Genomic DNA, 24,355 nt, shown 5'->3' with positions numbered 1-24,355 from the left:
TGGAGGAGCTGCTGTCCTCGTGGGACTGAGAACACTTAATTTTGAGTATGCCTCACTTCCTCATAGTGGTAAAATATTGATTGTGGGATTTTTAGGGTGGCCAGTAGAAAAATCATGGCAGCAATACTGATGCATATGGATTCTAGTAGTGCTTTTGAGAACGTAAATATTTTCCTTTTAGGATGGCTATTGAGGACAGCTTAGAAAGGTTTGCTGTCTCCCAAATAAGATGGGACTTTAACTTGAGGAACACAGCTTCACAGGTAGCTCTTGGAAAAGCTTACACACTGAGCAAGAATTAGCCTACACTGAATAAGGGGAAGCCCCTAGGCTCTGAATTTAAGTGTCTAAAATACTTAAGACAAGGCCCACTACAAGACTTTTAAACCATTATTAGCATACACTTTTTTGGACTTCAAGCAAAACATCTCTCTGCCTCAGTTGCTCTCTACTTTTAGTAGCTATCTTCCTCTGATTTTCAAAATTCCTCACGTTTCGTTTCTATGCATGCCTGTCTCTGAGCTGGAAAGTTCCTGTTGTTGGCTGTGTTTTTGCATGGTTTTGGTGTTAGTGGTTTCTTTTTCTGTAGTTTTGTTGCCTTTGTTTTCTTGGGACATGAGGTGGATCTTTTGCCTTTATCTTTTCTGTTGCCTGGGTTAGATGGCTTTCTGGCTTCCTCACTCTCCTCCAGCTCTTGAGATGGAAAATCAGTGAAAGATGTGGATTTAAACACTTTACGTGTCTAATCCAACTCAGCCAAAGTGCACTCTGTTCTTCTACTTTCTAGGTGTTTCTGAACAGCTACACTAAGTTTTTGGAGGTGAGTTCTGTGAAATTTTAGTGGTACTGAACAGTGTTTGGCTTTAAACCAAAAAAAGCTCAATGCATACAATCAGGCTCCAGTTGTCAGGCTAATTATATTTTTAGCCTTCTTCTCTGTGAGTCAAAGTATTTTTTCCCCAGTGAAAGTCAAAGCAGAAGTTTCTGTTACCTAAATGTCCATTATGAGGAATTAGTTGTTTAAACAGGAGGCCCTTGAACTTTTATGCTATAAATTACTGTTGATGCTTCAAGTTCTCTAGAAAAAGATGAAATTACGAAATAAACTTTTTGATGTGGCAGCATAATCTTTCCCTATGTATTTCTTCAAAGTTAAATTCAAGCTCTGAAAGCAATTCATCTTGCTTAGCATGTTTTCCAGTTGGGACCCTGGGAATTAAGGATAGAATGAATGACTCATTCACATAATTGGGCTTTTCAGTGCTTTTCCTCACATTGAAGGTTTCAACTCAAAGCATGTAAGAGTATAAGAAACTGAGAAATGACCATCTGCAGCAAAAAGTCTAGAAAGGCATATGGCTCAGCTTTGATAATGCTAAATGAGACTGTTTGCTCTTATTCTAAGGTCACATTCTTACTGATAGCCTTGACTCCTGTGTGAGTGCTTCCAGTGCCTAACTTGTTTGCATGTGAAGTTTTAGATCTGTGTTACCAGGTTTAAGAATGGACATTGGTAATTAATAACCTTTTGATTATCAGCAAGTTTCCTCCTTACATGAGGGAAAATAGTTGTAATTATCTTTCTCTTAAACTTTTTTCCTGTAAGATCAAAGCAAAGATCCAATTTTCCTGTTTTGCAACTGCACTGGATATTGCACTATGCTTCTCTGATTTTTATTCTCCCCCAGTGCAGCTGTGGAAGAACGAGTAATGCTGCCAAAATTTGTCTGCTTCAGCATGCTTGGTTAAATGGGGACTTCATCTATTTAGTATTTTTATAAAGGCTTGTGTGGGCTTGAAAGCCATTTAAGGCTAAAAATTAGCAAGACCTATGAAAAGAAACTGAGGCACCCACCTCTTGGTTGTCTGATGTGTGTGGAGTGTGTGCAGAGCTTTCAGTGAAACGTGTAGACTCCTTGTGTGAAGCCTGTGGTGTGGATGTTCACAGCTGATGTGTGCAGAGCTGTGATCCAGACAGTGCTCGTGAATCACAGAATCACAGAACAGTTTTGGTAGGAAGACACCTAAAAGATCATCTAGTTACAAGCCCTTGCCATGGGCTGGGACACTCTATACCAGGTTGCTCAGACCCCCATCCAGTCTGGCTTTGAACACATCCAGATACGGGGCATCCACAACTTCTCTAGCCAACCCATTTCAGTCTGTTATCATCCTCACAGTAGAAAAAAAAATGGTTTTCTAATAATTCATCTAAACCTACTCTCAGTTTGAAATCATTCCTTCTTGTCCTGTCAATTCAGGCTCTTGTAAATAGTCTCTCTCCATCTTTCTTGTAGGTCCCCTCCAGGTACTGGAAGGCCACAATTAGGTCACCCCAAAGCCTTCTCTTTTACAGGTTAAACAATCCCAACTCTCTCAGCCTTTTGCCATAGAAGAGGTGCTCCACCCCTCTGATCAATTTGGTTGCCTCCTCTGGACTTGCTCTAACATGTCAATGTCCTTCCTGTGTTTTGGCCCCAGAGCTGGACACAGGGAGGGTCTCACCAGAGCAGAGCAGAGGCGCAGAACCCCCTCCCTCACCCTGCTGCCCACACTGCTTTGGACGCAGCCCAGGACCTGTTAGGCTTCCTGGGCTGCAAGTGCATATGGCTGGGTCATGTTCAGCCTGTCATTCACCAGCACCCCCAAGTCCTTCTTGGCAGGGCTGCTCTCAGCCTGTTTATCCCCACCCAGCCTGTGTAGATACTGGGGGTTGACCCAGGCCTAGTGTAGTATCTTGCACTTGATCTTGTTAAACCTAATGAAATTCCCATGGTGCCACTTTTGGAGCTTGTCCAGGTCCCTCTGAATGGCATCCCATCCTTCAGGTGTGTCAATAGCACCACTCAGCTTGCAAGTTTGCTGAGAGTGCACTTAGTCCCTTCATCTATATCATAAAGATATTAAATTAATAATATTTTGAAAATATATTAAAATTATTTAAATATTAGGTATTATTAAATGTTAAGTATTCAATTATTATTTATTACTTAAATATTAAATAGCACTGGTCCTAGTACAGACCTCTGAGGGACACCGCTTCTGATGTCTATCATGACTGAGCTGTTGACCACAACCCTCTGGATGCGATCATCCAACCAATTCCTTATCCACCTAACAGCCTACCCATCAAATCCATCTCTCTCTGATGTAAAGAAAAAAATATTTGTGGGGGACCCTGTAAAAGGCTTTACAGAAGTCCAGATAAATGACCTCTTTAACTCTTGCTTTGTCCATTGATATAGTCATTCCAGCACAGGATGAAGAAAAGGTTGAGTTACTCAAGAGCTTTTTTGCCTCAGTTTTCAATGGAAACCTCTTTTTCTCCACCTCTCAAGAGGATGGGACAGCAGGATGGGGACTGGAGAAGTAAAGCCCCTCTAACCGTAAGTAAAGACTTTCATGACCTTCTGAGGAGTCAGAATGTACGTAAGCCTGTGGGACCCAACAAAGTACATCCCAGAGTCCTGAGGGAATTGGCTGATGTAGTTGCCAAGGCACTCTTCATGATACTAGAAAAGTCATGGCAGTCAGGTGAAGTCCCAGGTGACTCGAAAAAAGGAAACAATAGTGCACATCTTTAAAAAGGATAGAAAGAAGGACCCTGGGAATTACCAGCCTGTCAGCTTCACCTCTCTGTCTGGGAAGATCATGGAACAGATTGTACTAGGAGCTGTGCTAAAGGCACAGGGAGGTGATTCAGAGCAATCAGCATGGCTTCTCCAGGGGCAAAGTTGAGTCAGAAGTCATGCAAGACACTTTGTGAACCACACTTATTCAGCACTGGTCTGTCTGCAGACAGGTGTCCGTCATGATCCCTTCATACAACATGGACTAATTCCTGCAGCTGTCTTCCCTCAAGGGCTTTACAGGTAGATTCAAGGTGCAAGTACTGCATTTCTTCTTACCCCTCTACTCCAAAATGGAGCTTGCAGTTAGAGACAGATTTCATACCTTCTTTGGCTTGAGGGGATTCAAATTTGTAACCCCTGGGCAGTGCAAGAACTGTGCTTAGATGTGGTTGCTTGGGACAGTACTTGTTTCACGAAGGTCATGGGTAGATCAGGGAAGAGTGGAAAAACAATCTGAGTAAATATCCTTGGAAAAGGGGCCCAAATCTGGTACTCTGGTCATGTTCCTTCTATTAAGCATATTTGCCTGGATCCTGGAGTTCTCAGACCAGGTGTGTTAAATACTGAATGAAAGAAGTTTCATCTGTTGTTGTTTCTGCCTCAATTACACTTAATCAGGTAAAATTGCAGTTTGTTCTCTGCTTCAAGGCTAAGTGACATTTCATTCACTCAAAACACACAAGAGACAAAGCAGTAATGAGCTTGAGTCAAATCTGCTCAAAAAACCTTTAAATTCTACTATCTCGTAAGTATTTTAAAACAGAAAAAAAATATTTCCATGGGGAATTTAACTACAGTTCAGCAAAGGGCCACTAAGATGATTAAGAGACTGAAGCTGCTTTCATACGAGAGGCTGAGAGAACTGAGTCTGATCAATCTGGGGAAAAAAAGAAGGCTCAGTGGGGAACTTGACGTTGTTTATAAATACCTGATGAGAAGATGTAAAGACAGAGACAGGCTCTTCTCAGTAGGTGCCCTTTGGCATGGTAAGAAGGAATGGGCACAAATTGAAACACATGAAACAACATCTCAACACAAACCTCTTGCTGTGACATGAGGATAGATGAACACTGAAATACTGAATGTGTGACTTCACTGAAATTCCATATTTTAAAATGTTTGGCTTGTTAAATAAATCACATAGCCAATACTTTTGAATGTGCTGGACTACTGTTGAGTTAAACAGCAATGCTCTGCTGTATCAGTTTTAATTGGGTTTAAAATGTCACCAGCTTCATCTGTTGTATTGGTGTAGCTCTGTGTGGGAAAATAGATTTGATTGCACTTACTGGACCTGAATTAGGCAATAAGAGCGCCCCACAAAGGGAGCATTTGTCCAACATGTCCTCGCTTTACACACCAACAGCAAGGCTGTTGAAAGCTGTGGACTTGAAAATGCCTGCTATTTCCATAAGTGAGTGTTATGATGCAGCCTTGTTTTCTGCTGTGAACTATAACCTCGGTATTGCATGTTACCAAGCAGCACAGTTCTTGTGAAGAGGTAAAAAAAAAAAAAAATACATATATGTATGTGTGTATATATATTGATACTTTCAACAAAATGTTCTTACACCCACATGGAATTTCATTGTAGAATAATGAGACGTTCCTTTTCAGCTGGATGTTCTATGTTAGCTTTCAGTTCACAGTACTACAAATAAAAGTGTATTTAAGTGTTGATATTCTTGTCCTTCACACCTCTCAATTTTAAAAATCTTTCCTTAGGCCTTTCTTCTGTAAATGAGCAACTTTAGAAAATGTATTTGTAGGGCAGGTTTTCGTCTTTTCTGGAAATCCTTATCAACTGAGAAATGATGCAAATTTGTGCAGCATCTTCCTCTTGCTGACTCCTGAGACTTGTTCCTACTGAGTAGGAGATATTAAGCAATTGTGAGCAGAACTTCCACTAGGCTTAACTTTCCTCCCTCAATATGGGTCTTACACAGTGACGTGAACTACTGTGTGTGTGACACCCTCTGCTCACAGTTCTGTAAGATTCTTCTAAAGCTACTAATTAAGAAAATTCCAACAGTCTGATGTAGAAAAGCTCTTAGTTATCAGGGTGAATACTGCATGCGGTGCCAGAATGTGGGTTTAAACCTACTGATTTTTTAGACTTTTTACGTAAGTCAGGAGATTCTTAATCTGCATATGGGCAAGCTAACACAGGAATGTCAGTGCCTGGCTGTGTCCTGTAATCCACCCAATTTCCATTATACAGCTGCCAAGCTGGGAGTTGTTCCATTTTGTATATAAATAGCACTCCAAATACAGTACCTGTTCCCCTAGATGGTAGAAGGCTGAGGCTTAGCTCTCAGGACAGAGAGAATCTAATATTGTATATTTCTAGGCTACAGAACTTTTTGACAGTATGAACAAAATGGAGGTGGAGCTGAAAGGATTCCAGGCTATATTAAAAATTCACTAATGTGCCAAGAAATCTGTTCTGAACTTAAAAAGAATCCCTCAAGCAAGAGGCAGAAGACAGTTACATTATTCCTTTAGCTTACCATCAGGCCAAATTTATGCTAGAGAACTCTGTTAAAGGCTTTGTTCTTTTCTAGTCAGAAAATCAGCTGGATAATACACAGGAAAATTGTATTTCACCTTTACTTCTTCAAGGTAAACTTCTAGTGCGAAGTTAACGTAAGAAACTGCGATTGAAATATAATTGCAGGAAACCACCAGCTATTAGCACAAAGTCAGACAACAGAATAGCCATTTCAGCATGCAGGTGGCACAATCAAGGGGGAACTAGTCATGAAAGTAAGTATTCAGGTGATAAAGAAGGGGAGAAACTGTTTTAAAGATCTTGGGGATATTTTTTTTTGGTAAATATTTTTGTGACTTGAGATAAAAAATACTCAGCACTTTAAACAGCTGATATTATATGTTTAAAGAAAAATGCAAACTACTAAGAAGGCTACTGCAGTTTGATACCCATCAATCTTTATTCAGACTGGCCCGATTACTTTTAAAAACACCATTAAGCAGACACACACTGCCATCTCGTGAGCATCTCTAACACAACTGCAGGCTGATTTCGGAGGAGAGGAAAATGAGTTGCTTGGAGCAAGTAACTTAATACAGTACAAAACATATACAGACTTAAAAAATGCTGCACTGAATGCTTTGTCAATGGTATATTATATAATAGAGATACACAGAGCAAAGCTAAAGTATTTTATTAATAATTTATTGTCAGTAAGAAAGACTGGCTAATGGTAATTTTCAGTAAAAACCTTTACAAGACCATTGGATCACAAATATACAGACACTATAAAAACTGTGTCATGGTGGTTTTGGTTCTAAACTGGTATGCAGAGGGTCCCCAACACACTTTCCAAGAAGGGAAAAAAAATGTTTACAGTTCTAAAATACAGCAACCCATTTAAGACATTTCCATATAGCTGATTGAGAAAAATAGCAGACCTAATGTATGTACAATCGAAATGGTGTGATTATGTTGAATGTTTTACAATGAAATGTCAAACCTTAGTTTTCAGGGGAATACACAAAGTGATGCCCTGATTATAATAAGTCAGGGTGCTCATTTTGAATGGCACACTAACACCACTAGTTTCAGTGGAAAACAAATTCACAAAATATCTACAAAATCTAGTTAAAACTATTAAAATCAAAACTGTACATAAAATTTACAAAATGTAAGAGAAAATTAATTGCATTAGAACTATATAAATATAAGCCTCATGCTAACATGGAGAAGTGGTATGTGATTTTTTTTAAACATAAAACAATGTAAGTACATAAAGGATGCTCAGAAATGGCACAGCCAATGGAAATCTTGGAACTTTCAAATTACAGTAGATCAGGAAATGTAAAGAGGTTCATTTAGTGAAATGAATTGCATGATCCAATGCTGCCATGCCAGTTTAGCTCACTGAAACAAAAGCATTCACCATGGCTGGAAAAAAAAAAAAAGAAAAGAAAAAAGCTCTTGAAAATTGTTCTAGATTTCATAAAGTTTGTTAGAGTCCAGGCACTTTTGTTGAGTGTGTCAGACTTCTGTATGTTGCTGGGAATCAAGTGGAGGAATTTTCACATCTTCGAAGTGACCATCGTCTCCACTCTCGTAGTCACTCATCATGACTTCAGATTCCATCTCACAGCAAGCCGACACATCCGAGCAGGAGGCTGTGGAAGCGTACACAGACATGGACATGTTGTCTACAGTGGGTGCTTCAAAGTCCTGGCTGAACCCCAGGGAGTACGGAGCGTACGGCTCTCTGTAGCTGCCGCCGCTGGGTGTGCTCTGGGGTTCTGACATGTCTGCAGGGTAGTGATGGGGAAGGTACTGGTTAAGGTTGAATCTCTGCCTGCTCCTTGCAGAAGAACCCAAGCTACCTACGGCTGGCATGTCTCTGGGTGGCTGTATTGACTCAAACTGGTCGCTGTATTCCGGTGGTAACGGTGGAAGCTCATCAGGTGCAGGGAAGTCGTCAGGTGGAGGTGGAAAATCACTTTCTATGTCATAACCACCAGGGTAATAGTCTGTATCGATGGCATTTGGATCTGTGTAGAGCGGAGCTGACTCCTCAACCACTTCGTAATTTGGATACTCTTGGATACCTGGCAACTGAACACTTGGCATCCAATCTGATGTATCCCAGTGATAACCTGAAAAGTTCATTAAAAAGAAATAGTATTACTATCTTGTATTCAAGTTAGTCTAAACTGAGAAATCAACACATGTATTAAGACAATGCAATCATTGTGATTAGGACACTACTTGTTAATCAGCAGTTTGCCCTGGTTGCACAGAAGACATTCAACACAATTTTACATTATGCCATGCATGAGATAGTGTATCATTCACACTTGAACTTTTACATTTTCTCAGACATCACACCTAGAGAACTGTAGCCATCTATGGAATGTGCTGTCACAATACATAGTTGTTCGGTGGATAGCAAAGAATCAACACCCTACCTGGTGGACCTAAATACTTCAATTGTTGCTGAGTGATTAGTTAAGGTGGTAACAACAGCCTATTTTTTCTTAAGAATATATTTAGCATATATAATCCATGACTTTCTTACATGAAAGAAGTAATTTCTATTTGGTAAAGTGCTCAGACCATTTAAAGTGACTTTGCCGCTCAAGCAAATTATAAAGTTAGTTTCACAAAATGCTGTTAGCTCTACAGGAACACCTCTGATAAAAATCTTTTGTTATTAGTAAAGACATTCCACATTCAACTACAAGAACAAAACAGGAAAATCAGGCATAATCATGCAAAAATGACTGGACTTGATCCTCTCTTGGAAGCTCCCTTTGAATAAGTTTGTATTTGTCTGCTGGACAAATAGATGTAAGCCTAAACTAACTGAAAACCAATAATTCCTCTCATCTGAACACAAATAAAAAAATACACTGTTGTAATATAGTGCGAGTCTAGTATAAAGAAATCACTGCAGACAAATGCACAGCAAGCAACTGATAGTAAGACTGTGTTAAAACCAAATATGAACAGAAATATTTTGGTGAACATCAATGAACTGCATGCAGAAGTCACCTCTTGAATTGCTGAGGTCAGGAACAGCAAAAGATTCTTTAGGTGGCAGAGTGAGAAGAAAAAGGAAAAAACATCTGTAGTTAGGAATCAAATAATAGAACCCATATGAAGACAAAAAAACGACTAGTAACTATGATATTCACATGGCTTTTGTCCAGTTTAATTAGCAATACTAAAGTTGGCTTTTAAAAAAAATTTCTCCCGGGCTCTGTATTTGTTAAGACTTGAACTGTAGGACAGCTACTGAATTAATGTACAGCCCATCTGGGACATAGTTGTCCCAGCTGTGGTGAAATCTGCAGTCTGGAGAGTTTGCTGAAATCCTTATATCAGTATATTCAAGGACTTCTGCTACGCAGGGTAACAGGACTCGATCTGATTTTTTTCTTTCCTTGTATCTACCCCTGTGTTTTGATACAGGGCTCCATCTATTGGCATTTACACTCTGAAGTATCTTGAGTATCAAGGTAACTCTTCCTTTAGGGTCTGGCTTCCATACATAAAGCACTGCCTCCCTCTGTACAGCAATTCCAACAACTCATACTCAGCAGAGAACTGCCCTGCTGAGTGTTACCTGACAAATATTAAACCTTTCTCGCTTCAGGAATATATACTCCCTATTAAAGTCTCTAAGGATGAGTAATGCCTATCCTAATAACAGCAGCAGTAATTACAATATCATAATAATATAATATATAATAGAATATTATTAATATAATAGTATTATAATAGTAATAATAATAGCAGAATCTTCTCCTAAGAGTTCATATTTTCATCTGTTGGAAGACTGGAAGGGATAGAGGTTGCTCTTTAGAGAGAAGTTCCTATTTTTTTAAGCTTGCCTGGCCCAGACTAGAAAAATACTGTTCAGACTAATGGAGATGTAGGTATAAGCTCTGAGGCTCCTAAAACATCTCTGGTCTCAACTCCAGGAGAAGGTTCTGATCACTAGTCTGTTTAGAAGACAACATTCTTAATTTCTCCTGGGAAACTGGGAAAGCCAATAGGCTTTATGATTTAGAGCACTTTTTCCAAGAAATGGAGAAATCTTGGTTTTCCTCTTCTTCTGAGGCAAAGACCCTTTAACATAAATGACAGAAACACAAACTAGAACCAGGTGTGTCCATCTTTATGTGACAATCTGCTAGATTGGACCTATATTTTCTCTTGCACTCAGCACTGGTAATTTGCATCAAGCTACAACATGAAGAGCAGTGCAGAGAATACAGGCCTGAAACTGTCCTATGATGAGATTAGCTACAGTTCATGCTTCCATGATGCCTGTTGGACAGAAACACTTGGGGAGACTAAAAGTAAGGACCATCTGTCCCAGGACAGGACCTTGCTGCAGGCTTGAGCAAGGATCTTTGCTGCTTGAACTGAAACCCTCCTGAGGGTGCTCAAAAGCAGAACTCTTTATTTCTAAGATGTTTTGAAAGAAGGAAGGCTTTTTAAGAGCAGAAACTTTCAAATGTTAAGAAGCAGCTGAGTAGGACATATTTAGTCTCTCTAGGACTGCAGTGCATACAATGTTTGTATTTATCTTATGGTGATACTAAAACATCAAGCAATACTTTTATCTTTGACTTGAGAACTACATCTATATTTTTTAGATTCTACCAATTAAAATCTTAGAGAAAATCTGACTCAGTTATTAAATATTTCCCCTGGTAGATCTGGCCTCTTTTAGTCTTGTAATTCTCCCATTCCCAAATACTGTGCATTGCAAATTTTCCGCACTGACTATTGTCTATAGGTACATATTAATGAAATGGCACTCTCATTAATGAAATACTCTCAAGTAATTGAAAGTCCTTGCATTTGTCTACTTTCTTTCGTCTGTCTGCATAAATTAAAAAGGGTGTACTTCAGATAACAAACCAAAGTGAAACTTTAGCTACTATAATCAATTTTATGTTCTTACAATGGCTTCCTTTTAAGTAAGACTTAATAAAAAACATTATGTTTCCTAGTCTGTATCTAGAAATAGGAAGCATAGGCCGGATGTCATTACAGAAGAAACCTCTGCAAACTCATGGTCATGGAGTGAATCATTTGCCTTTTACAGGAACTTAAAAGTACTATTTAGTCAATTAAAACAATAGTTAGCATTTGTACAGACTCACTGGGACTTTTATTACTACTATTATTTTCTAAAGAGTTTGTGTTTCCCAGAGTGGTTAGTTCTTAAATGTTAGCAGAAATGAAATAAAATACCATTGAAAATGCCTACCTTGCCTCCTTCTAACTTCCAAACACATACTACACACACACACAAAAATATGTGTGTGTGTAGATATACTCAAACATGTATTGTAGGTACTCCTTGTAAGGCTGCATAGTAACACACTACTTAAACTGAGGAGGATGTGTATGCCTATGTATCTCAGCTGCAGACAAAAATATTTTTTTTCTGCTTAAGAGACAGATTGATCTGAAGACCAAGGAAGTGAGTACTGATACCAGAACATTTTGATTCTGCTCAGCTGGACAAGGTATCAACAGGTGTGGGTGGGAGAAAAAAAAGGAAGCGGAGGCTGCTGCTGTTTCATCTACAGTACTGCATGTGTTTGCCTTTGATGTTGTCTCAATTCTGCTGGCATCTTTAGTATGAATATTCTCAGAAGAGAGTAAGCACCAAGATCTTTTTATGCCAATCCCTTTTTTCCCCCAAGAAAACACACTTTGAAACCTGATCACATCTACAGTATATGCAAAAAAATATTAACAGATGTACAATATAAATGTATTTTTGCTATAACTTATCACAAAGTAAATAGTATTTTATAAATTGCATCTGGCTAGGACTACATTACTAGAAGACAATATAAGAAGACAAACGTGCATTATGCTGCCAAAGCAGTAAATAAATATGAAAACATGTATATACCTTCTTCTTCCACCGAGTCAACAACAGCATTGACAAGGTGTATTACAGTCACTACGGAAGCTTGTAAAAGGTATAAAAGGAGCAAATTAAAACAAACCTAGAGTTAGTATCACTTTAAACAGCAGACAGATACACATAAAAATCTCCATCAACACTGTGAAATTGCACTTCGTTACTATTTTATGGAGCAAGATTATTGGTGTACATACACATTTACTCTCAATCTAGTGAGTAGTTACATGTAATACATAAAACATTTATCTAAGCTCAGTTTTATTCTTGCTAAACATACAAATGTACCTGTAACTACTCATGAAGTACATTTTGCATGAGCACAAGGCTGCTTAAGTTGTGTTAGAATTTCTGAAATGTTGCCTAAATATACTAATTTGCATAATACTTTACCTACATAGCAACAAACTAGACTTTTCCAAAGGCCTGTGTAGGGTGAACGAAGGATTATTGCATTAGACTTCTCCTTTGAAAATGTAAACTATGTTGCCTCCCTACCAATGAAAGATGGGAAAGAAATTTTCCTTGAAATGAACTTAAAGGATAGAATATGAAAAATACCTGCTGGAAATTTCTGTTACTGATCTACTTAAGTTTTGTATGAAATAGAGATATCACAGGAGGAATATCAAACTCAGGCTGTTACATGCTTATTTAAAAAGAAAAAACAAAAAACCCCAAAAACTTAAATGAATGTATTCTTTATGTCTTCCCTTTCCCTCAAGATAGTTTTGGAACAGAGAAGGATTTATTCTTACAGGGTAAAATGAAGTAAGCACATGCAACTTGTTTGCACAGTTCAGGGATTAAATATCAAGCTAATAAATTCTGAATCTGCCAAAATGGAAGGAAGGAACAGTATCTATGATGCTACAGCTATTTCTCTTAAAATGATGTATTAATGAGTAATCAATACATGACAGGAAATTTGAAAAAGAATATACTAAACATGAGACAGTGAGGAGGGGAAAACAACATGTACAACACGACACTTAAAACCACAGGAAAAAATGCTGGAACTTGGTATCAGGTCTACTGATAAAATTATGAGGACTGTAGGCATACTATTTTACTTTCACCAATCATTAAACCACAAAGGTTTTTTTCATGCTGTTAATAACAAATCACACTACTTCATTAAGAAGCAGAATGTTCTTTATTCCTAAGCTAAAGGAATTTCAAATTCTTTTTTACCAGGCAGAGACAAGCAGAAAGTGGAATAAAGAGTCAAAGCACACCTTAACTTAGCAGATTAAGATATGAGACAACTGTGGCTTTGTCCAATCAGTATGACATGTTTCTGAATGCACAGATGCATTCATATCAACTATAAAAGCATCTGTCATCACAATAGAAAAGACATCCAATTAATAATAATCAAACCCACAAATATGTATGGTGAATATATTTTGATGGACTTGAGGTGAGATCAAAATATTCATACTTTTATATTGGCTTTTTTCAATGTATGAAATGTTTATATGAATTCATTTCAATCATGGTGAAAGCCAAATATACTGTTCTATTATAACAAAATTCCTTTTTGTGCAGTTTCCTTCATTACTAAAGTAATCAAACTTACAAGCAGTCCCTTAAACTCTGCTCTCACTCAGAACTGATCTGATCCATATGGGAGCTGAGGTCGCAGCAAGAAAAAGAGAAGGAAACAAATGAAACTGTAACACCAGAAAGTTTTTTTTCTGAGAGCTGAACAGCAAAGTGAAAGTTATACTTGTGCAGAGGCCATTTTTTAAATTCACTGTATTCTTGCATAGGGTGATAACTAAGGATAATCTAGAAGAGTTTACCAAATTCTAATACATTTTAAACACAAGGCTCTGAGCAACTTGAGCTGCATTTTCACTGTAATATTCTAACAGCAGAATAATTATATATCATTTTAAGGTAAAATAATTAACAGTTGGTGTAGATAGGTAAAATATTTCTTAAAAAATTACCAGATCTGGATATTAACATAAGTAAATACAAATATATATTAAATAAGCTACTATTTAATATATATTCAATATATGTAAATCCTATTGTTACTAAGAGATACAGATGCAAAGACAGAACAAATGAACATCAGTGGTAAAGAATGATTGCTTTTTACGTACCATTGTCATCACATGATTCAGACTGGAAGGAGCTGAGAGACTGGACCTCAGACATGCTTTCTCTAGCACTGTAGGGATGGGAGTTCTTTTCATCCAGAGGCTTCTTAGAAAGGCAGGGGTCAAGATCTACTACTTTAGCTGAAAGAGAAAGTTACAAGTGAGACAATGAACAGATTCTAGATTTAAGAATCAATACAAATTAAAGTTGAGATCTGCACATTTTTACAAAACTTAGTAGAGCACGAAGGCTGATCAAAGATAAAACTCAGTAAAGTCATAATGCCTTTTTCACTCTAAGAGGTATACGCAGAGACTCATATTTGTACTCATATTAAAATTGTGCCAGCACACACATTTAACAGGAAAGTAAAAAAATAAGAACATCTCTTACTGTCATAGTCAAAATCCCAGCTGGGTTTCTGTATGGAATCACTGTCTGAAGGTGAGTTGGAGGGAGGTGGAGGTGGCAAATTTGGTGCAACACTGCAAACAGCTACAGCTTTCCGGTGACCATGTACAGAATCTGGGTTAAAAGTACTGAACTCAGGGTGCTCAGGGATAGCAGACCCTTCAAAGGAATTCCTGTCAAGATTGTTCCTGGAGTCGCTTGGAATGCTTGGAGTGTATGAAATGGGACGAACAGGAACCTGTGGTGGGATGTCAGAATAGATGTTCTTGTTCAATTTTGCATCAAAACATGGTCTTTGCAAGAAGGCTGTCGTAGCCCCCAGTTGCTTGTCTTCAGGTTCTGGCTGGTGCTTCTTCTTCCTGCCAACCACTTTGCGGCAGACAACAAAAATCACAACTAACAAGAAGATTCCTGCGATGAAAACAATAATCCCAATCACTTCAGCTAAGCTGATGTTCCAAGATGTTGAAACGTATTTATTAAGAACAATGTCTGTGCAGTGTTTGCCTCCAAATCCACGACTACAGTTGCAGTGATATGAACCATAAGTGTTCTCACAAAGGGCACCATTGAGACATGGGTTTTCTACGCATTCATCGACATCAGTCAGACACCTATCAGAAACAGAACACAGCAGTGATGCTTAGTTTACATCAGTAGTCTTTGTTGCAATCTTGTTCTCAACAATTTTAGATATAATTATAATTTACTGCACACTTTTTGCTATTTTATCAACATCCCAGATTTCAAGAAGTTTGAACTGTTAATCAATACTAGTAAAATTCAATATATGTGGAACGCTACCTACCTTTCTCCACGAAAGCCTGCTTCACACTCACAAACAGGTCCATCCAAACTGTCAATACACTTGCCACTGTTTTTGCAGGGATTGTCTTTGCAATATGGACCCAGCTGGCATCTGCAAAGGCAAAACAATCAAAACCAGCTGAACATTACCTTACTACAAGCAAGCTTATAATGTGGGAGTCAGAGGTGTAACACAGGGGCTGTTGTTAAGTCCAGCCAGCTCCAGCGTGTCTCAAAGTCTGAGCTTTAAGTAGGAAACAGATAAAAAAGGAAACAGTTTTACATTTATATCCTGTTTTCTAAGAGGTTCCTTGATACAATGTAGCATACAAACATACCTTTGACCCGTGTATTGTCCTCGGCACTGGCAGATAAAATCATCACTGACTGGGATACAAGTCCCACCATAAAGGCAGGGGTTGGAAGCACATGGGTTGACACTTACATCGCAGTGAGTTCCCATAAACAAAGGTGCACACTTGCAGTAGTAACCTGAAATCAAATACAGTCTTTTTGAAAGATGTACACGGCTTTACTGGATCTGAGATCTAATCTTCCCTGCCCACCTACGGATTTAAGATAAATTTCTCCCTACCCACCAACTTGTTACAAGAGAGAAAGGGTAGGAGAAAATAGAAATGTTTTTATCGAAATATAAGGCAAACTGTAACAGTAAGAGTTTCCTTTAACATGACTGAAGGATAATTTCCATCTCTCTCACAAAACACAAGTTGTCCCAATGATTTCAGAATTTTTAAAGAAAGACTCCAGATTAGGCAGTTAAGGGGATGGACCTCAGATGTCAGCACTGAAGATTAAATCCCCACTTTGCCAGATGGACTTTATCTACTTCATACCCCAAGGAGTTGAATCTAGGAGGCATACACAGCCCTTCTTCCTATACAACAACTGACCTTCTAGAAGTCTGGGAAACCAAGAACTATGCACAAAGTTGTTTTGTCCTTCAAAGCAGAGAAGTTCAAAAGCAGTTTTGAAAACTAAAAGTGGAAGAATGAAGAGCAGCTTACCTCCATTTGACAGTGCATTGCAGATGCCTCCATTCTGACACGGGCTGCTTGAACAGCCATCTGTGGCAGTCAGTAAGCACCCAGGAGTGACATCTACAGATTCTTCCATGTGTGCATAGTTTCGTGGCTTGCTGTTTAGGGGCAGCTCTTGTCCATTTAGTACAATGGAATCCATACAGCCTCTGAAACCATTGCTAACCTGAGGACTTCTACCATGTCTTGTACCTTGCTGACGAATGTGACCACCAAAAAACACATGATTGTCTAGGTTTAGTGTTCTAAGTGTACCAGGAGCAGTACCAGATGCAGTATGCACCCTGTCCAGAACAAGTCGTGCATAGTTTCCATCCACTTCAAGAGATACGGAATGCCACTGGCCATCATTTATCTGAGTGCTCTGAACAGAGACAATCCCAGGTCCACTGCCACAATCAAATTTATATTGCAGTCTTCCATGATGGATCTACAGAGGAAAGCCACAACATCAATAAATGGTCTGCACACTTAAAGAGTATAAAATATTGATGCCTATAAAAGTTTATGTTTGCTGGAGAGACAGGATGATGGTGGTGTTCATAAAAAGCAGTTTAATAATGCCGTTTTCCAGTTACAGCGACTGTGATTTATTCTATATGTTTTCTTTAATTGAAACGTACACTTTGTACGTTTTGTTCCTCTGGTAAAGCAGTCACAGACCATAATCAAAATACTACAATACTTCAATACCTTTTATCTTGTGCTTTAAGTAACTTTTCCTATATGGACTTCAGTATTTTAGAGCAAATAAACATAAAGTTGTTCAAAATATATGATTCAGGAAGCTTTATTTGTTTACACATCTAAAAAATTCTGTACAAGTTTGTCACCTGGATGTGTAACACACCCTACCTTTAAGGCAATTTTCAATTATAACTATTCTACAGAGATGTTAAGACTCAATCTTTTAATCTGACACAAAAATAGTAAGAAGATGGTAGGAAGAAAGGAGGAGATATGCACTAGGAGATTTTAATATACCTCTAAGATACTGTAGTCTGTTCCTCGAGCATACATAACAACTGCATGAGCAGAGTAAGTTCTAAGTCTCATTGTCAGCTTCATTTCCTCTTTGTTCTCATTTTCCATGAGACGATATTTCACATAGCTGCTCCCAGTAAATGTCACAGCAGAGCCAGCTGATGCTTAGGAATACAGAAAAGCGTAAAAAGTATTAGCATAGGATTGGAATTGAATTTGTATTTGCAAAGTAATATACTTTTACACAGAGTTTTTTAGAGTTAATTCCTTACCAGGACATTGTCCAGCTTTGCTGTCTTGGCAAACACAGGTGTATTTTCCTTCCTTTGGATCTCCTAAACATTCAGTACCTTCAGGACATGGGTTTCCTTCACACACACTGTTCACCAGGGGACATTTCCCTTCTGCAAAACCAAATCCATTATTTCTTTTCTGTTGGTGGTGATAGTATTTTGTGAAAAAGGCCTCTTAAATACAGTAGCTGAAAGTACCCCAAATGATATGCCTAACTATCAGACAAGAAGTGAATAACAGTTCTGGGGCATGACTGGCACAGACTAGACAAATAGCATACAGTGTGGCTGATGCTCATCCTTATCTTGATTTACTCAGTTCAGTAGGTAAACCTGGGAAACTGGTGTTGTGGTTTAAGGCTTACCATTAGAACCATTCACCACAAAACCCAACAAGCAGATATTACACACGGACAGAGTAGGTTGGGGAGAGCAGAGAAAAGCATGTCTGTATTTGAGACAGAAAAGGAACGGGTCTTACGTATTTACTTCATATGTGCAAATTCACCCAGCAAGGTTAACTCCTGATTTTAAAAAGCAATGTTGTTTTCCTCAAAGGTAAAGATAAATTAAGTCTTCTGTCAGAAATCTTTGTACTTACATATATTTTAATGAATATTTATTTCCCACATTACCCTCTCATTCCCAAACAAGTTTGGAAACTGTGTGGGCTACTCCTCTGAGTAGAAACAAAGAAGTATTCAGGTACTTTGCAGGAACTTACGTATGTGCACACAAGACTGAAAATGGCCATCAATATAGGATAGGCAGTAACAAAAAAAATTAACTTATTTCATAAAATGGAAAATGAAGGTGTAGCTATAAAAAACCAAATATCTGCTCCCATAAGCCTGCATTATGTAAACTCTAGAAATGAGGTAATGAGATAAGAAAGAATTATTCTTTACCATGAATAAAATTAGGCAAATATTATGGAGAAAGTTACAGAACATTCCTAATCTTGTCCTGTAATATAAATTTCCGTCTGTGGATTACTGCTTTTCAAAACCAGAACAATCTTTTCAATGATACAGTCTTCCTTACCGTTCTTACCTCTACAAAGACAAACTGCTGTTCTGTGATGACGGGGAGTGACGAAACTCAGCCTGGCTGTGCTGTGGGTTGACATGATGTTCTCATCCACTGTTACTTTTTCTTCACAAAATTTCAAAGGACAATCTAGGCCTGCACAGAGCTTATGAAACACATCAATTATCCGGACACCTAAAATCTCCTCTAGGTCAGGCACAGAAGAGTTTATCTTGTGGAGCAAAATTCTCATTGGGTGGTGAGAGTTACCAGACTTTTCAATATTCAGGAGCACATCCAGATTAGAAGGAGGATCAGAAGGCTGCAAACTAACAATCTGGATGTCATTTCTCCTCACGCCCAAGATGTTTCTTAGTGCTCTCTGGAAATTGCGCCAGTAATCACCAATGAACTCTTCAGGGGACAGGTTTGCAAAGCGTATTGTGATACTGTGATTTAATACATCTTGTGTGATTTGTCTGATGTGTACAGTGATATCGGCTGCAGCTGTAAATTTTCCATCTGTAACCGTGACATTTAGGAGGTACTGTCCTACATCTAACCTTTTATGTGCTATTAGTTTGCCACCAGTACTGGAAACAGAGAACAGGGATTCCATTTTGGGGTCCAGACTGTATGTCAAGGTATCATAAACGTCTTGATCGGTTGCATGAATTTTTCCAATGACACCACCTGAATATTCTTCCCCAAAGGCTGTGATAAAGATTTCCAGAGGCAGTATTGCTGGAGAATAAATGCTTTCCTCAATCACTCTAATATCAACGTAAGTCAAAGATGACAAGGGTGGTTTTCCATTATCTGCCACCTAAAGGAAAGATGAGGACAGATTTAAATTTTTGCTTTATCTCAAATTCTACTGTAGATATTTATACTGTATACAGTAGACCTGTATTTTTGTACCAAAAAAATCCCACCAAGAAGTCCTATAGGAAAATGCTTTACATAAATTCTGTAACACGATTCCTAACATAAAAGTTAACACTGAAAATTTAAAAAGCTTATATAAGCAGGCACACAAATACATTTTCACTTCTTCCCAGATTAAAAGCCCACAGTGCTTTTATTACCTGAAAATGCCCGAAAGCTATTAACACTGGTAGCAAATACAGAGGAAATGCACAGTAGCTGATTTCAGACAGCAGATGGTGCTTGAAGCTTTTTTATATCAAGCACGGAAACAAATTACAAACTTGAAATGAGTCATGCACTAGAAATGTACAACATGCTTCACTACAGTTAGGAGGTGGTCTGGAAGACAAGTTAAATGCACTGTGCCAAGCAGTACTTCAGAAGGAAAAAAAAAATGCATGCAGAAAGTTACAATTAATTATATTGCCTTTCATGATTTTTGGTCACAGAGAGGGAAGAAAGAGGCAGGTACCTGCAGTGCTATTTGCTTCAGGCAGTAAATCAACTATCTTTAACTGTATCAGCCTAATTAAATTTTAAAGCCTTTTTGAACACCCTGCTCTACACCCCTTTTGGACAAAGATATACACTGTTGTTGTATGAAGACAGAAAAAAAAAAAGTGGAAAAGTGAGTAAAAAGAATTCCCTTGGGTTCACTTTTCCTCCTTCTGTTTCTCAGCTCTTGTTTCCCCATCTACCTTTTTCCAGAACTCTCTCCCAGATGCTGAAAGTGACACTGAAGAAATAGTTAAAGAATTGGAGACATGTGAAGGTACAGAGGGGACACATAGGGCTCAGGAAGTACAAGATATTCTGCATTGTTTAAAAGATTTTGCAATAATTTTACAGAGTGCACTTTGAAAATCTATGCAGAGAGGCTGCTTTTGATTTTTTATACAAATTTAAGCAAAAGAGGAGTAACTCCAGGCACAAGATTATCTGTGGATGGGCACATAAACGTGGCATTTTTAAAAGGTAACGTGTGTCTCACAGAACTACATGTCTTCATCTGTTTCTGTTAAATCCAAAAGACAGGCATGGCTAGAAACTTGCCCTTCAGTTACCCAAATAAATAACGAGAGCTTTAGCTCAAGTTGGCAAAGTTTTGTTTTGCCTAGATCTCTGCCTGGAAACAAGACAAGGCAGGCAGTTTAGCTACAGAAGAAATGCCCAAGGGAACCAAGAAAAGGCTCAAAACAAACAGACAAGCAAAATTATAACAAATGGACAGCAAGTAGGAAAGAAGAGCCCCAGGAGAAATGCTTTTTCAATAGTGCAGATATTTAAAAATGTGCTGTGGTTTTAAACTGAAGACTTCACAGTGTGGCACAAAGGACTGCATGACTCATAGCTGAAGATTCCACACACTAATGCTGTGAGACATTTGTTAATGGATAATCTATTTCCTTTGGCGAGAGGACAAGCAAACAAGTGGCGTGCTCATATAAGGTGACCACTGGGAAAAAAAAAATTCCTTATTTCTATTAAAATGACAAAAGTAAAGTCTTTTGGAGGCACAGAGTGCACATGAGGAAGGTTTGTGTGGTTTTAGTGTTTCTTTTGGTTATGAGTCCTTTCAAATGAAAGTATGCCTGTAAATTAAAAACATCACTACCCCAGCAATCCATTCAGAAAGCAACTAAGGTGAAAGCTGTCAATACTGAAAAGCACACCAGTAAAGGTCCTTAAAAAAACTGAAAATGGGTATCAAGAGATCATACACAGCCATAAACTTGTGATTTGCAAGATCAAAATGCAGAAATTAAACGTAAAGCAAACTTGAAAAAATGCCTTCCTACAAAAAATATTATTTTAAATAAACAGAGGAAGATTATTTTATCTCAACAGCCATGCCTATAGTTTTTTTGCATATTGTTGGAACTGGAGTCTTGTGATAGACAAATGATAGTTTTAGTCTTGGATGCCTTCATACCCATGAATTGTAAGATAATAGCAAATAGCATTATGTCTATTGAAAAAAGCTAGCAAAGTGTAAAATAACAAATGGCAATTAAAAGACAGTGATATAGTTTAAGAATCCACTCAAGAAACTTGGAAATCAAGAGATTAGACAGGTCCAAAATACTGAGATTGGGTACTACAGCACACAAGAAGAGGCACATTAGTACAGTCTGCTTCAATGATTTACAATCTCTGAGAAGTCTTTGTTCTAAATGAGTGCATTTGTTTGAAGACACTTGTTTAGCTACTGGATACCATTAAAATAGCCCATATTCATTCACTAATAAAAAGGCACTTTTCAGCTGCTGTGCTGAAGACAAGATAGCTGAAGTACTGACAGGCTGTTTACAAGCAGACTAGGGACCAGAACGTGGCTTAAAAATGAAAGAATTGCAAGATTCCACCCAGAGGAAGATGTTAGACAGCTGTATCACACTTAAGAAAAGGCAGGCACATAAGGAAGGGCCAAAGGTGCAGCTCAATCATGAAATGTGACAAAGTCAGTGTGACAGTCAATACAGAACAAACATAACTATCTGTACATGCATTTGTAAGAATACATTTTAAAAGCAAAATAAATTGAAATTCGTTACTGCTTAGAGAAGATTTGAAGTAAAACATATGAATGCACTACACTGATTCCACATACAGGAAAAACATCCATAAACAAAAAGGTGACTTTGGGGGAATTCACATATTACTACTGAGGAAAAAATGGCTAACAGAGGAATGATATACCTGCCCCCATTTTCATCCCAGTTCTCAAACCCTAAACTAAACTACATTTGACTGAAATATCTGTCCTTTGACTGATGGCTTCTGGTTACTAACATTTCAGTGACTCAAACAGCAAGTTACAATATCTGTAAATTTTTTTCTCTTTTCCCAAAGAAAACAGACTTTGTGTAAATATGTCACAATTATCCCAATGTGGACAGAATTTACCATACACTGTTATAAACAGTACTGCTCTAAAATTCTGCAAGTGCTGTTTGCTCATGAATTATCTGCAATAATATGGGTAAGAATAATTTGGAGATTGAAAGAAATTCCTTATGTGAAAATGAAGGTAAGAATTTTTCTTAAAACCTGAATCTGGAAATGGAGTTTAAGAATTAAGGCCATCTATTTTTAGCCTACCAATTTTAAGTCCTCTGTTCCCAGCTGCCTAATTTATAACTGAATTTAAAAGGACTAGGTAAGATTAAAGCAATTAGTTTGAACTTTTCTCACACTAGGATACAAAAGTATTTGAGAGAACTGACGTAGGTTAATGTAACCTTGGACATGGTCTGGTCTTTTTGCACAACAATGGCAAACATATCCTGTATTATAGCATTTCAGGGTAATTTTTTGAGTTTTATGCTGTGGTCTCCACTGCAGGATCCTGAGATCTCAAACTACTCCACTGCAAGTTTCAATGCAATGAAAAAATGTCTACTGAAAATACTATGAAAAAAAGGTCCAAACTTAGATGTTTTCAACTGCCATTGAAAAAAGAATGTGGCACTACACGAGAAATTTTCATTCCTGCTATGTTGCACAATATCCCTGCTTTCATCATGTGGGTTTAGTCTGGCACATGGCTTCAAGGGTCAAAACGACAGTGGCAAGAGGAATTCTGCAGTCAATAGTGAGTGGCTCAAGGGGCCTGTCCCCTGCTGGCTTTTCAACATTCCAACCAGAAGGCAAAGGGCTTATCAAGACCACTCACTCAGTTAACATTTCGCTTACACCTTACTTCTACTGTAAGTTTAACTGAACTTCCCATTGCATCTGTGTAGCATTTAAACCAACAGATTTAATGTCACCTCATGAGACATGCCTCAAATGACTACTTGGCATGTGAGGATCTCCTAACAGAAAGACAAGTGGTGGAGGGAATCACTTGTTAATTAAATACTTACAATGCAAAACAGTAAGAGAAACATGACAAAAATATCCTACCTTAACATGAAGCAAATAGTGATCTCTCACTTTGCGATTCAGGGCAGCACTTGTGGTCAGAACTCCCTGCGGAGTAATCTGAAACGTTCTCTCTTCGTTTCCAGTCAGGATGGTGAAGAGAAAAGGAGGGCCATTGTGAGAAGAATCCCTGTCTGTCACCACTAGCTGCAGCACACTGAATCCAATAGGCTTATTTTCCTGTAGACATATAAGTTTTGTTATAATCAAGGATATGGTCTGATGCTGATTTCTTCCTTCCAACAGAAACCTCAAAAAATTACTGTCAAACCAGTTAATCAGTACAAGAGAAATCAGAATGACAATATTGCTTCAGGGAAACTACTACCCTCTGAGAATAAGACTCAAAAACAGTAAAAGGAGAAAGGCAGGTTTTTAAACTTTGCATTATATTTTTGAAGGTAGTTCAGCCTTGACACTTCACATTTTCCACTTCTGGTCTGAATTAATATTATTGTAGCCTAATTACCAAGTCATCAAAGACTTGAAATTTAGAGAAAACACCTGTTAAGGATAATCTAATGTTTTTGTTAGGAGGACTAGAAAAATACCCTCCTTCATCAGATCCCTTGGACCCCTAATAAAAGTTCTGACTACAGCTGTGGCTGCTACAGCCACCATCCAGTTAAAATATGGAAAAAAAAATTGCAAAAAAAATTTTGCATCATAAAATCCCTTCAAACTTGCATTACATGGATGCCGGAGGTTTCACAGACACTTCACATATA

The 24,355-nt window shown here is 38.1% G+C and overlaps 1 protein-coding gene across 7 annotated transcripts in view; it reads right to left on the bottom strand.

Annotated features, from left to right (window-relative positions):
* Positions 1 to 6,564: 6,564 nt before the first annotated feature.
* FAT1 (FAT atypical cadherin 1) overlaps positions 6,565 to 24,355 on the bottom strand; it is a 103,143-nt gene continuing 85,352 nt past the window's right edge. For 2 of the 7 annotated variants that reach the window (XM_066185853.1, XM_066185854.1), the window contains exons 18-29: positions 23,610 to 23,807; positions 18,786 to 19,596; positions 17,721 to 17,852; positions 17,449 to 17,612; positions 16,432 to 16,894; positions 15,742 to 15,895; positions 15,405 to 15,515; positions 14,579 to 15,210; positions 14,188 to 14,325; positions 12,059 to 12,118; positions 9,169 to 9,204; positions 6,565 to 8,270 (exon numbers count right to left, since the gene is read on the bottom strand). In XM_066185853.1, the coding sequence (XP_066041950.1) occupies positions 7,651 to 8,270; positions 9,169 to 9,204; positions 12,059 to 12,118; positions 14,188 to 14,325; positions 14,579 to 15,210; positions 15,405 to 15,515; positions 15,742 to 15,895; positions 16,432 to 16,894; positions 17,449 to 17,612; positions 17,721 to 17,852; positions 18,786 to 19,596; positions 23,610 to 23,807 (3,519 nt within the window). In that variant the 3' untranslated portion in view covers positions 6,565 to 7,650. The remainder of the gene's footprint in view (positions 8,271 to 9,168; positions 9,205 to 12,058; positions 12,119 to 14,187; positions 14,326 to 14,578; positions 15,211 to 15,404; positions 15,516 to 15,741; positions 15,896 to 16,431; positions 16,895 to 17,448; positions 17,613 to 17,720; positions 17,853 to 18,785; positions 19,597 to 23,609; positions 23,808 to 24,355) is intronic. The other 5 variants (XM_066185855.1, XM_066185856.1, XM_066185859.1 and 2 more) reach the window with 5 other exon arrangements.

Source organism: Chamaea fasciata, unplaced genomic scaffold (assembly GCF_029207755.1).
Source record: "Chamaea fasciata isolate MVZ Bird 193981 ecotype frontalis unplaced genomic scaffold, bChaFas1.0.hap1 SCAF_6, whole genome shotgun sequence".
Taxonomy (NCBI): Eukaryota; Metazoa; Chordata; class Aves; order Passeriformes; family Sylviidae; genus Chamaea; species Chamaea fasciata.
Note: the sequence above shows the minus strand (reverse complement) of the source record. Positions and strands in the feature narration are given on the sequence as shown.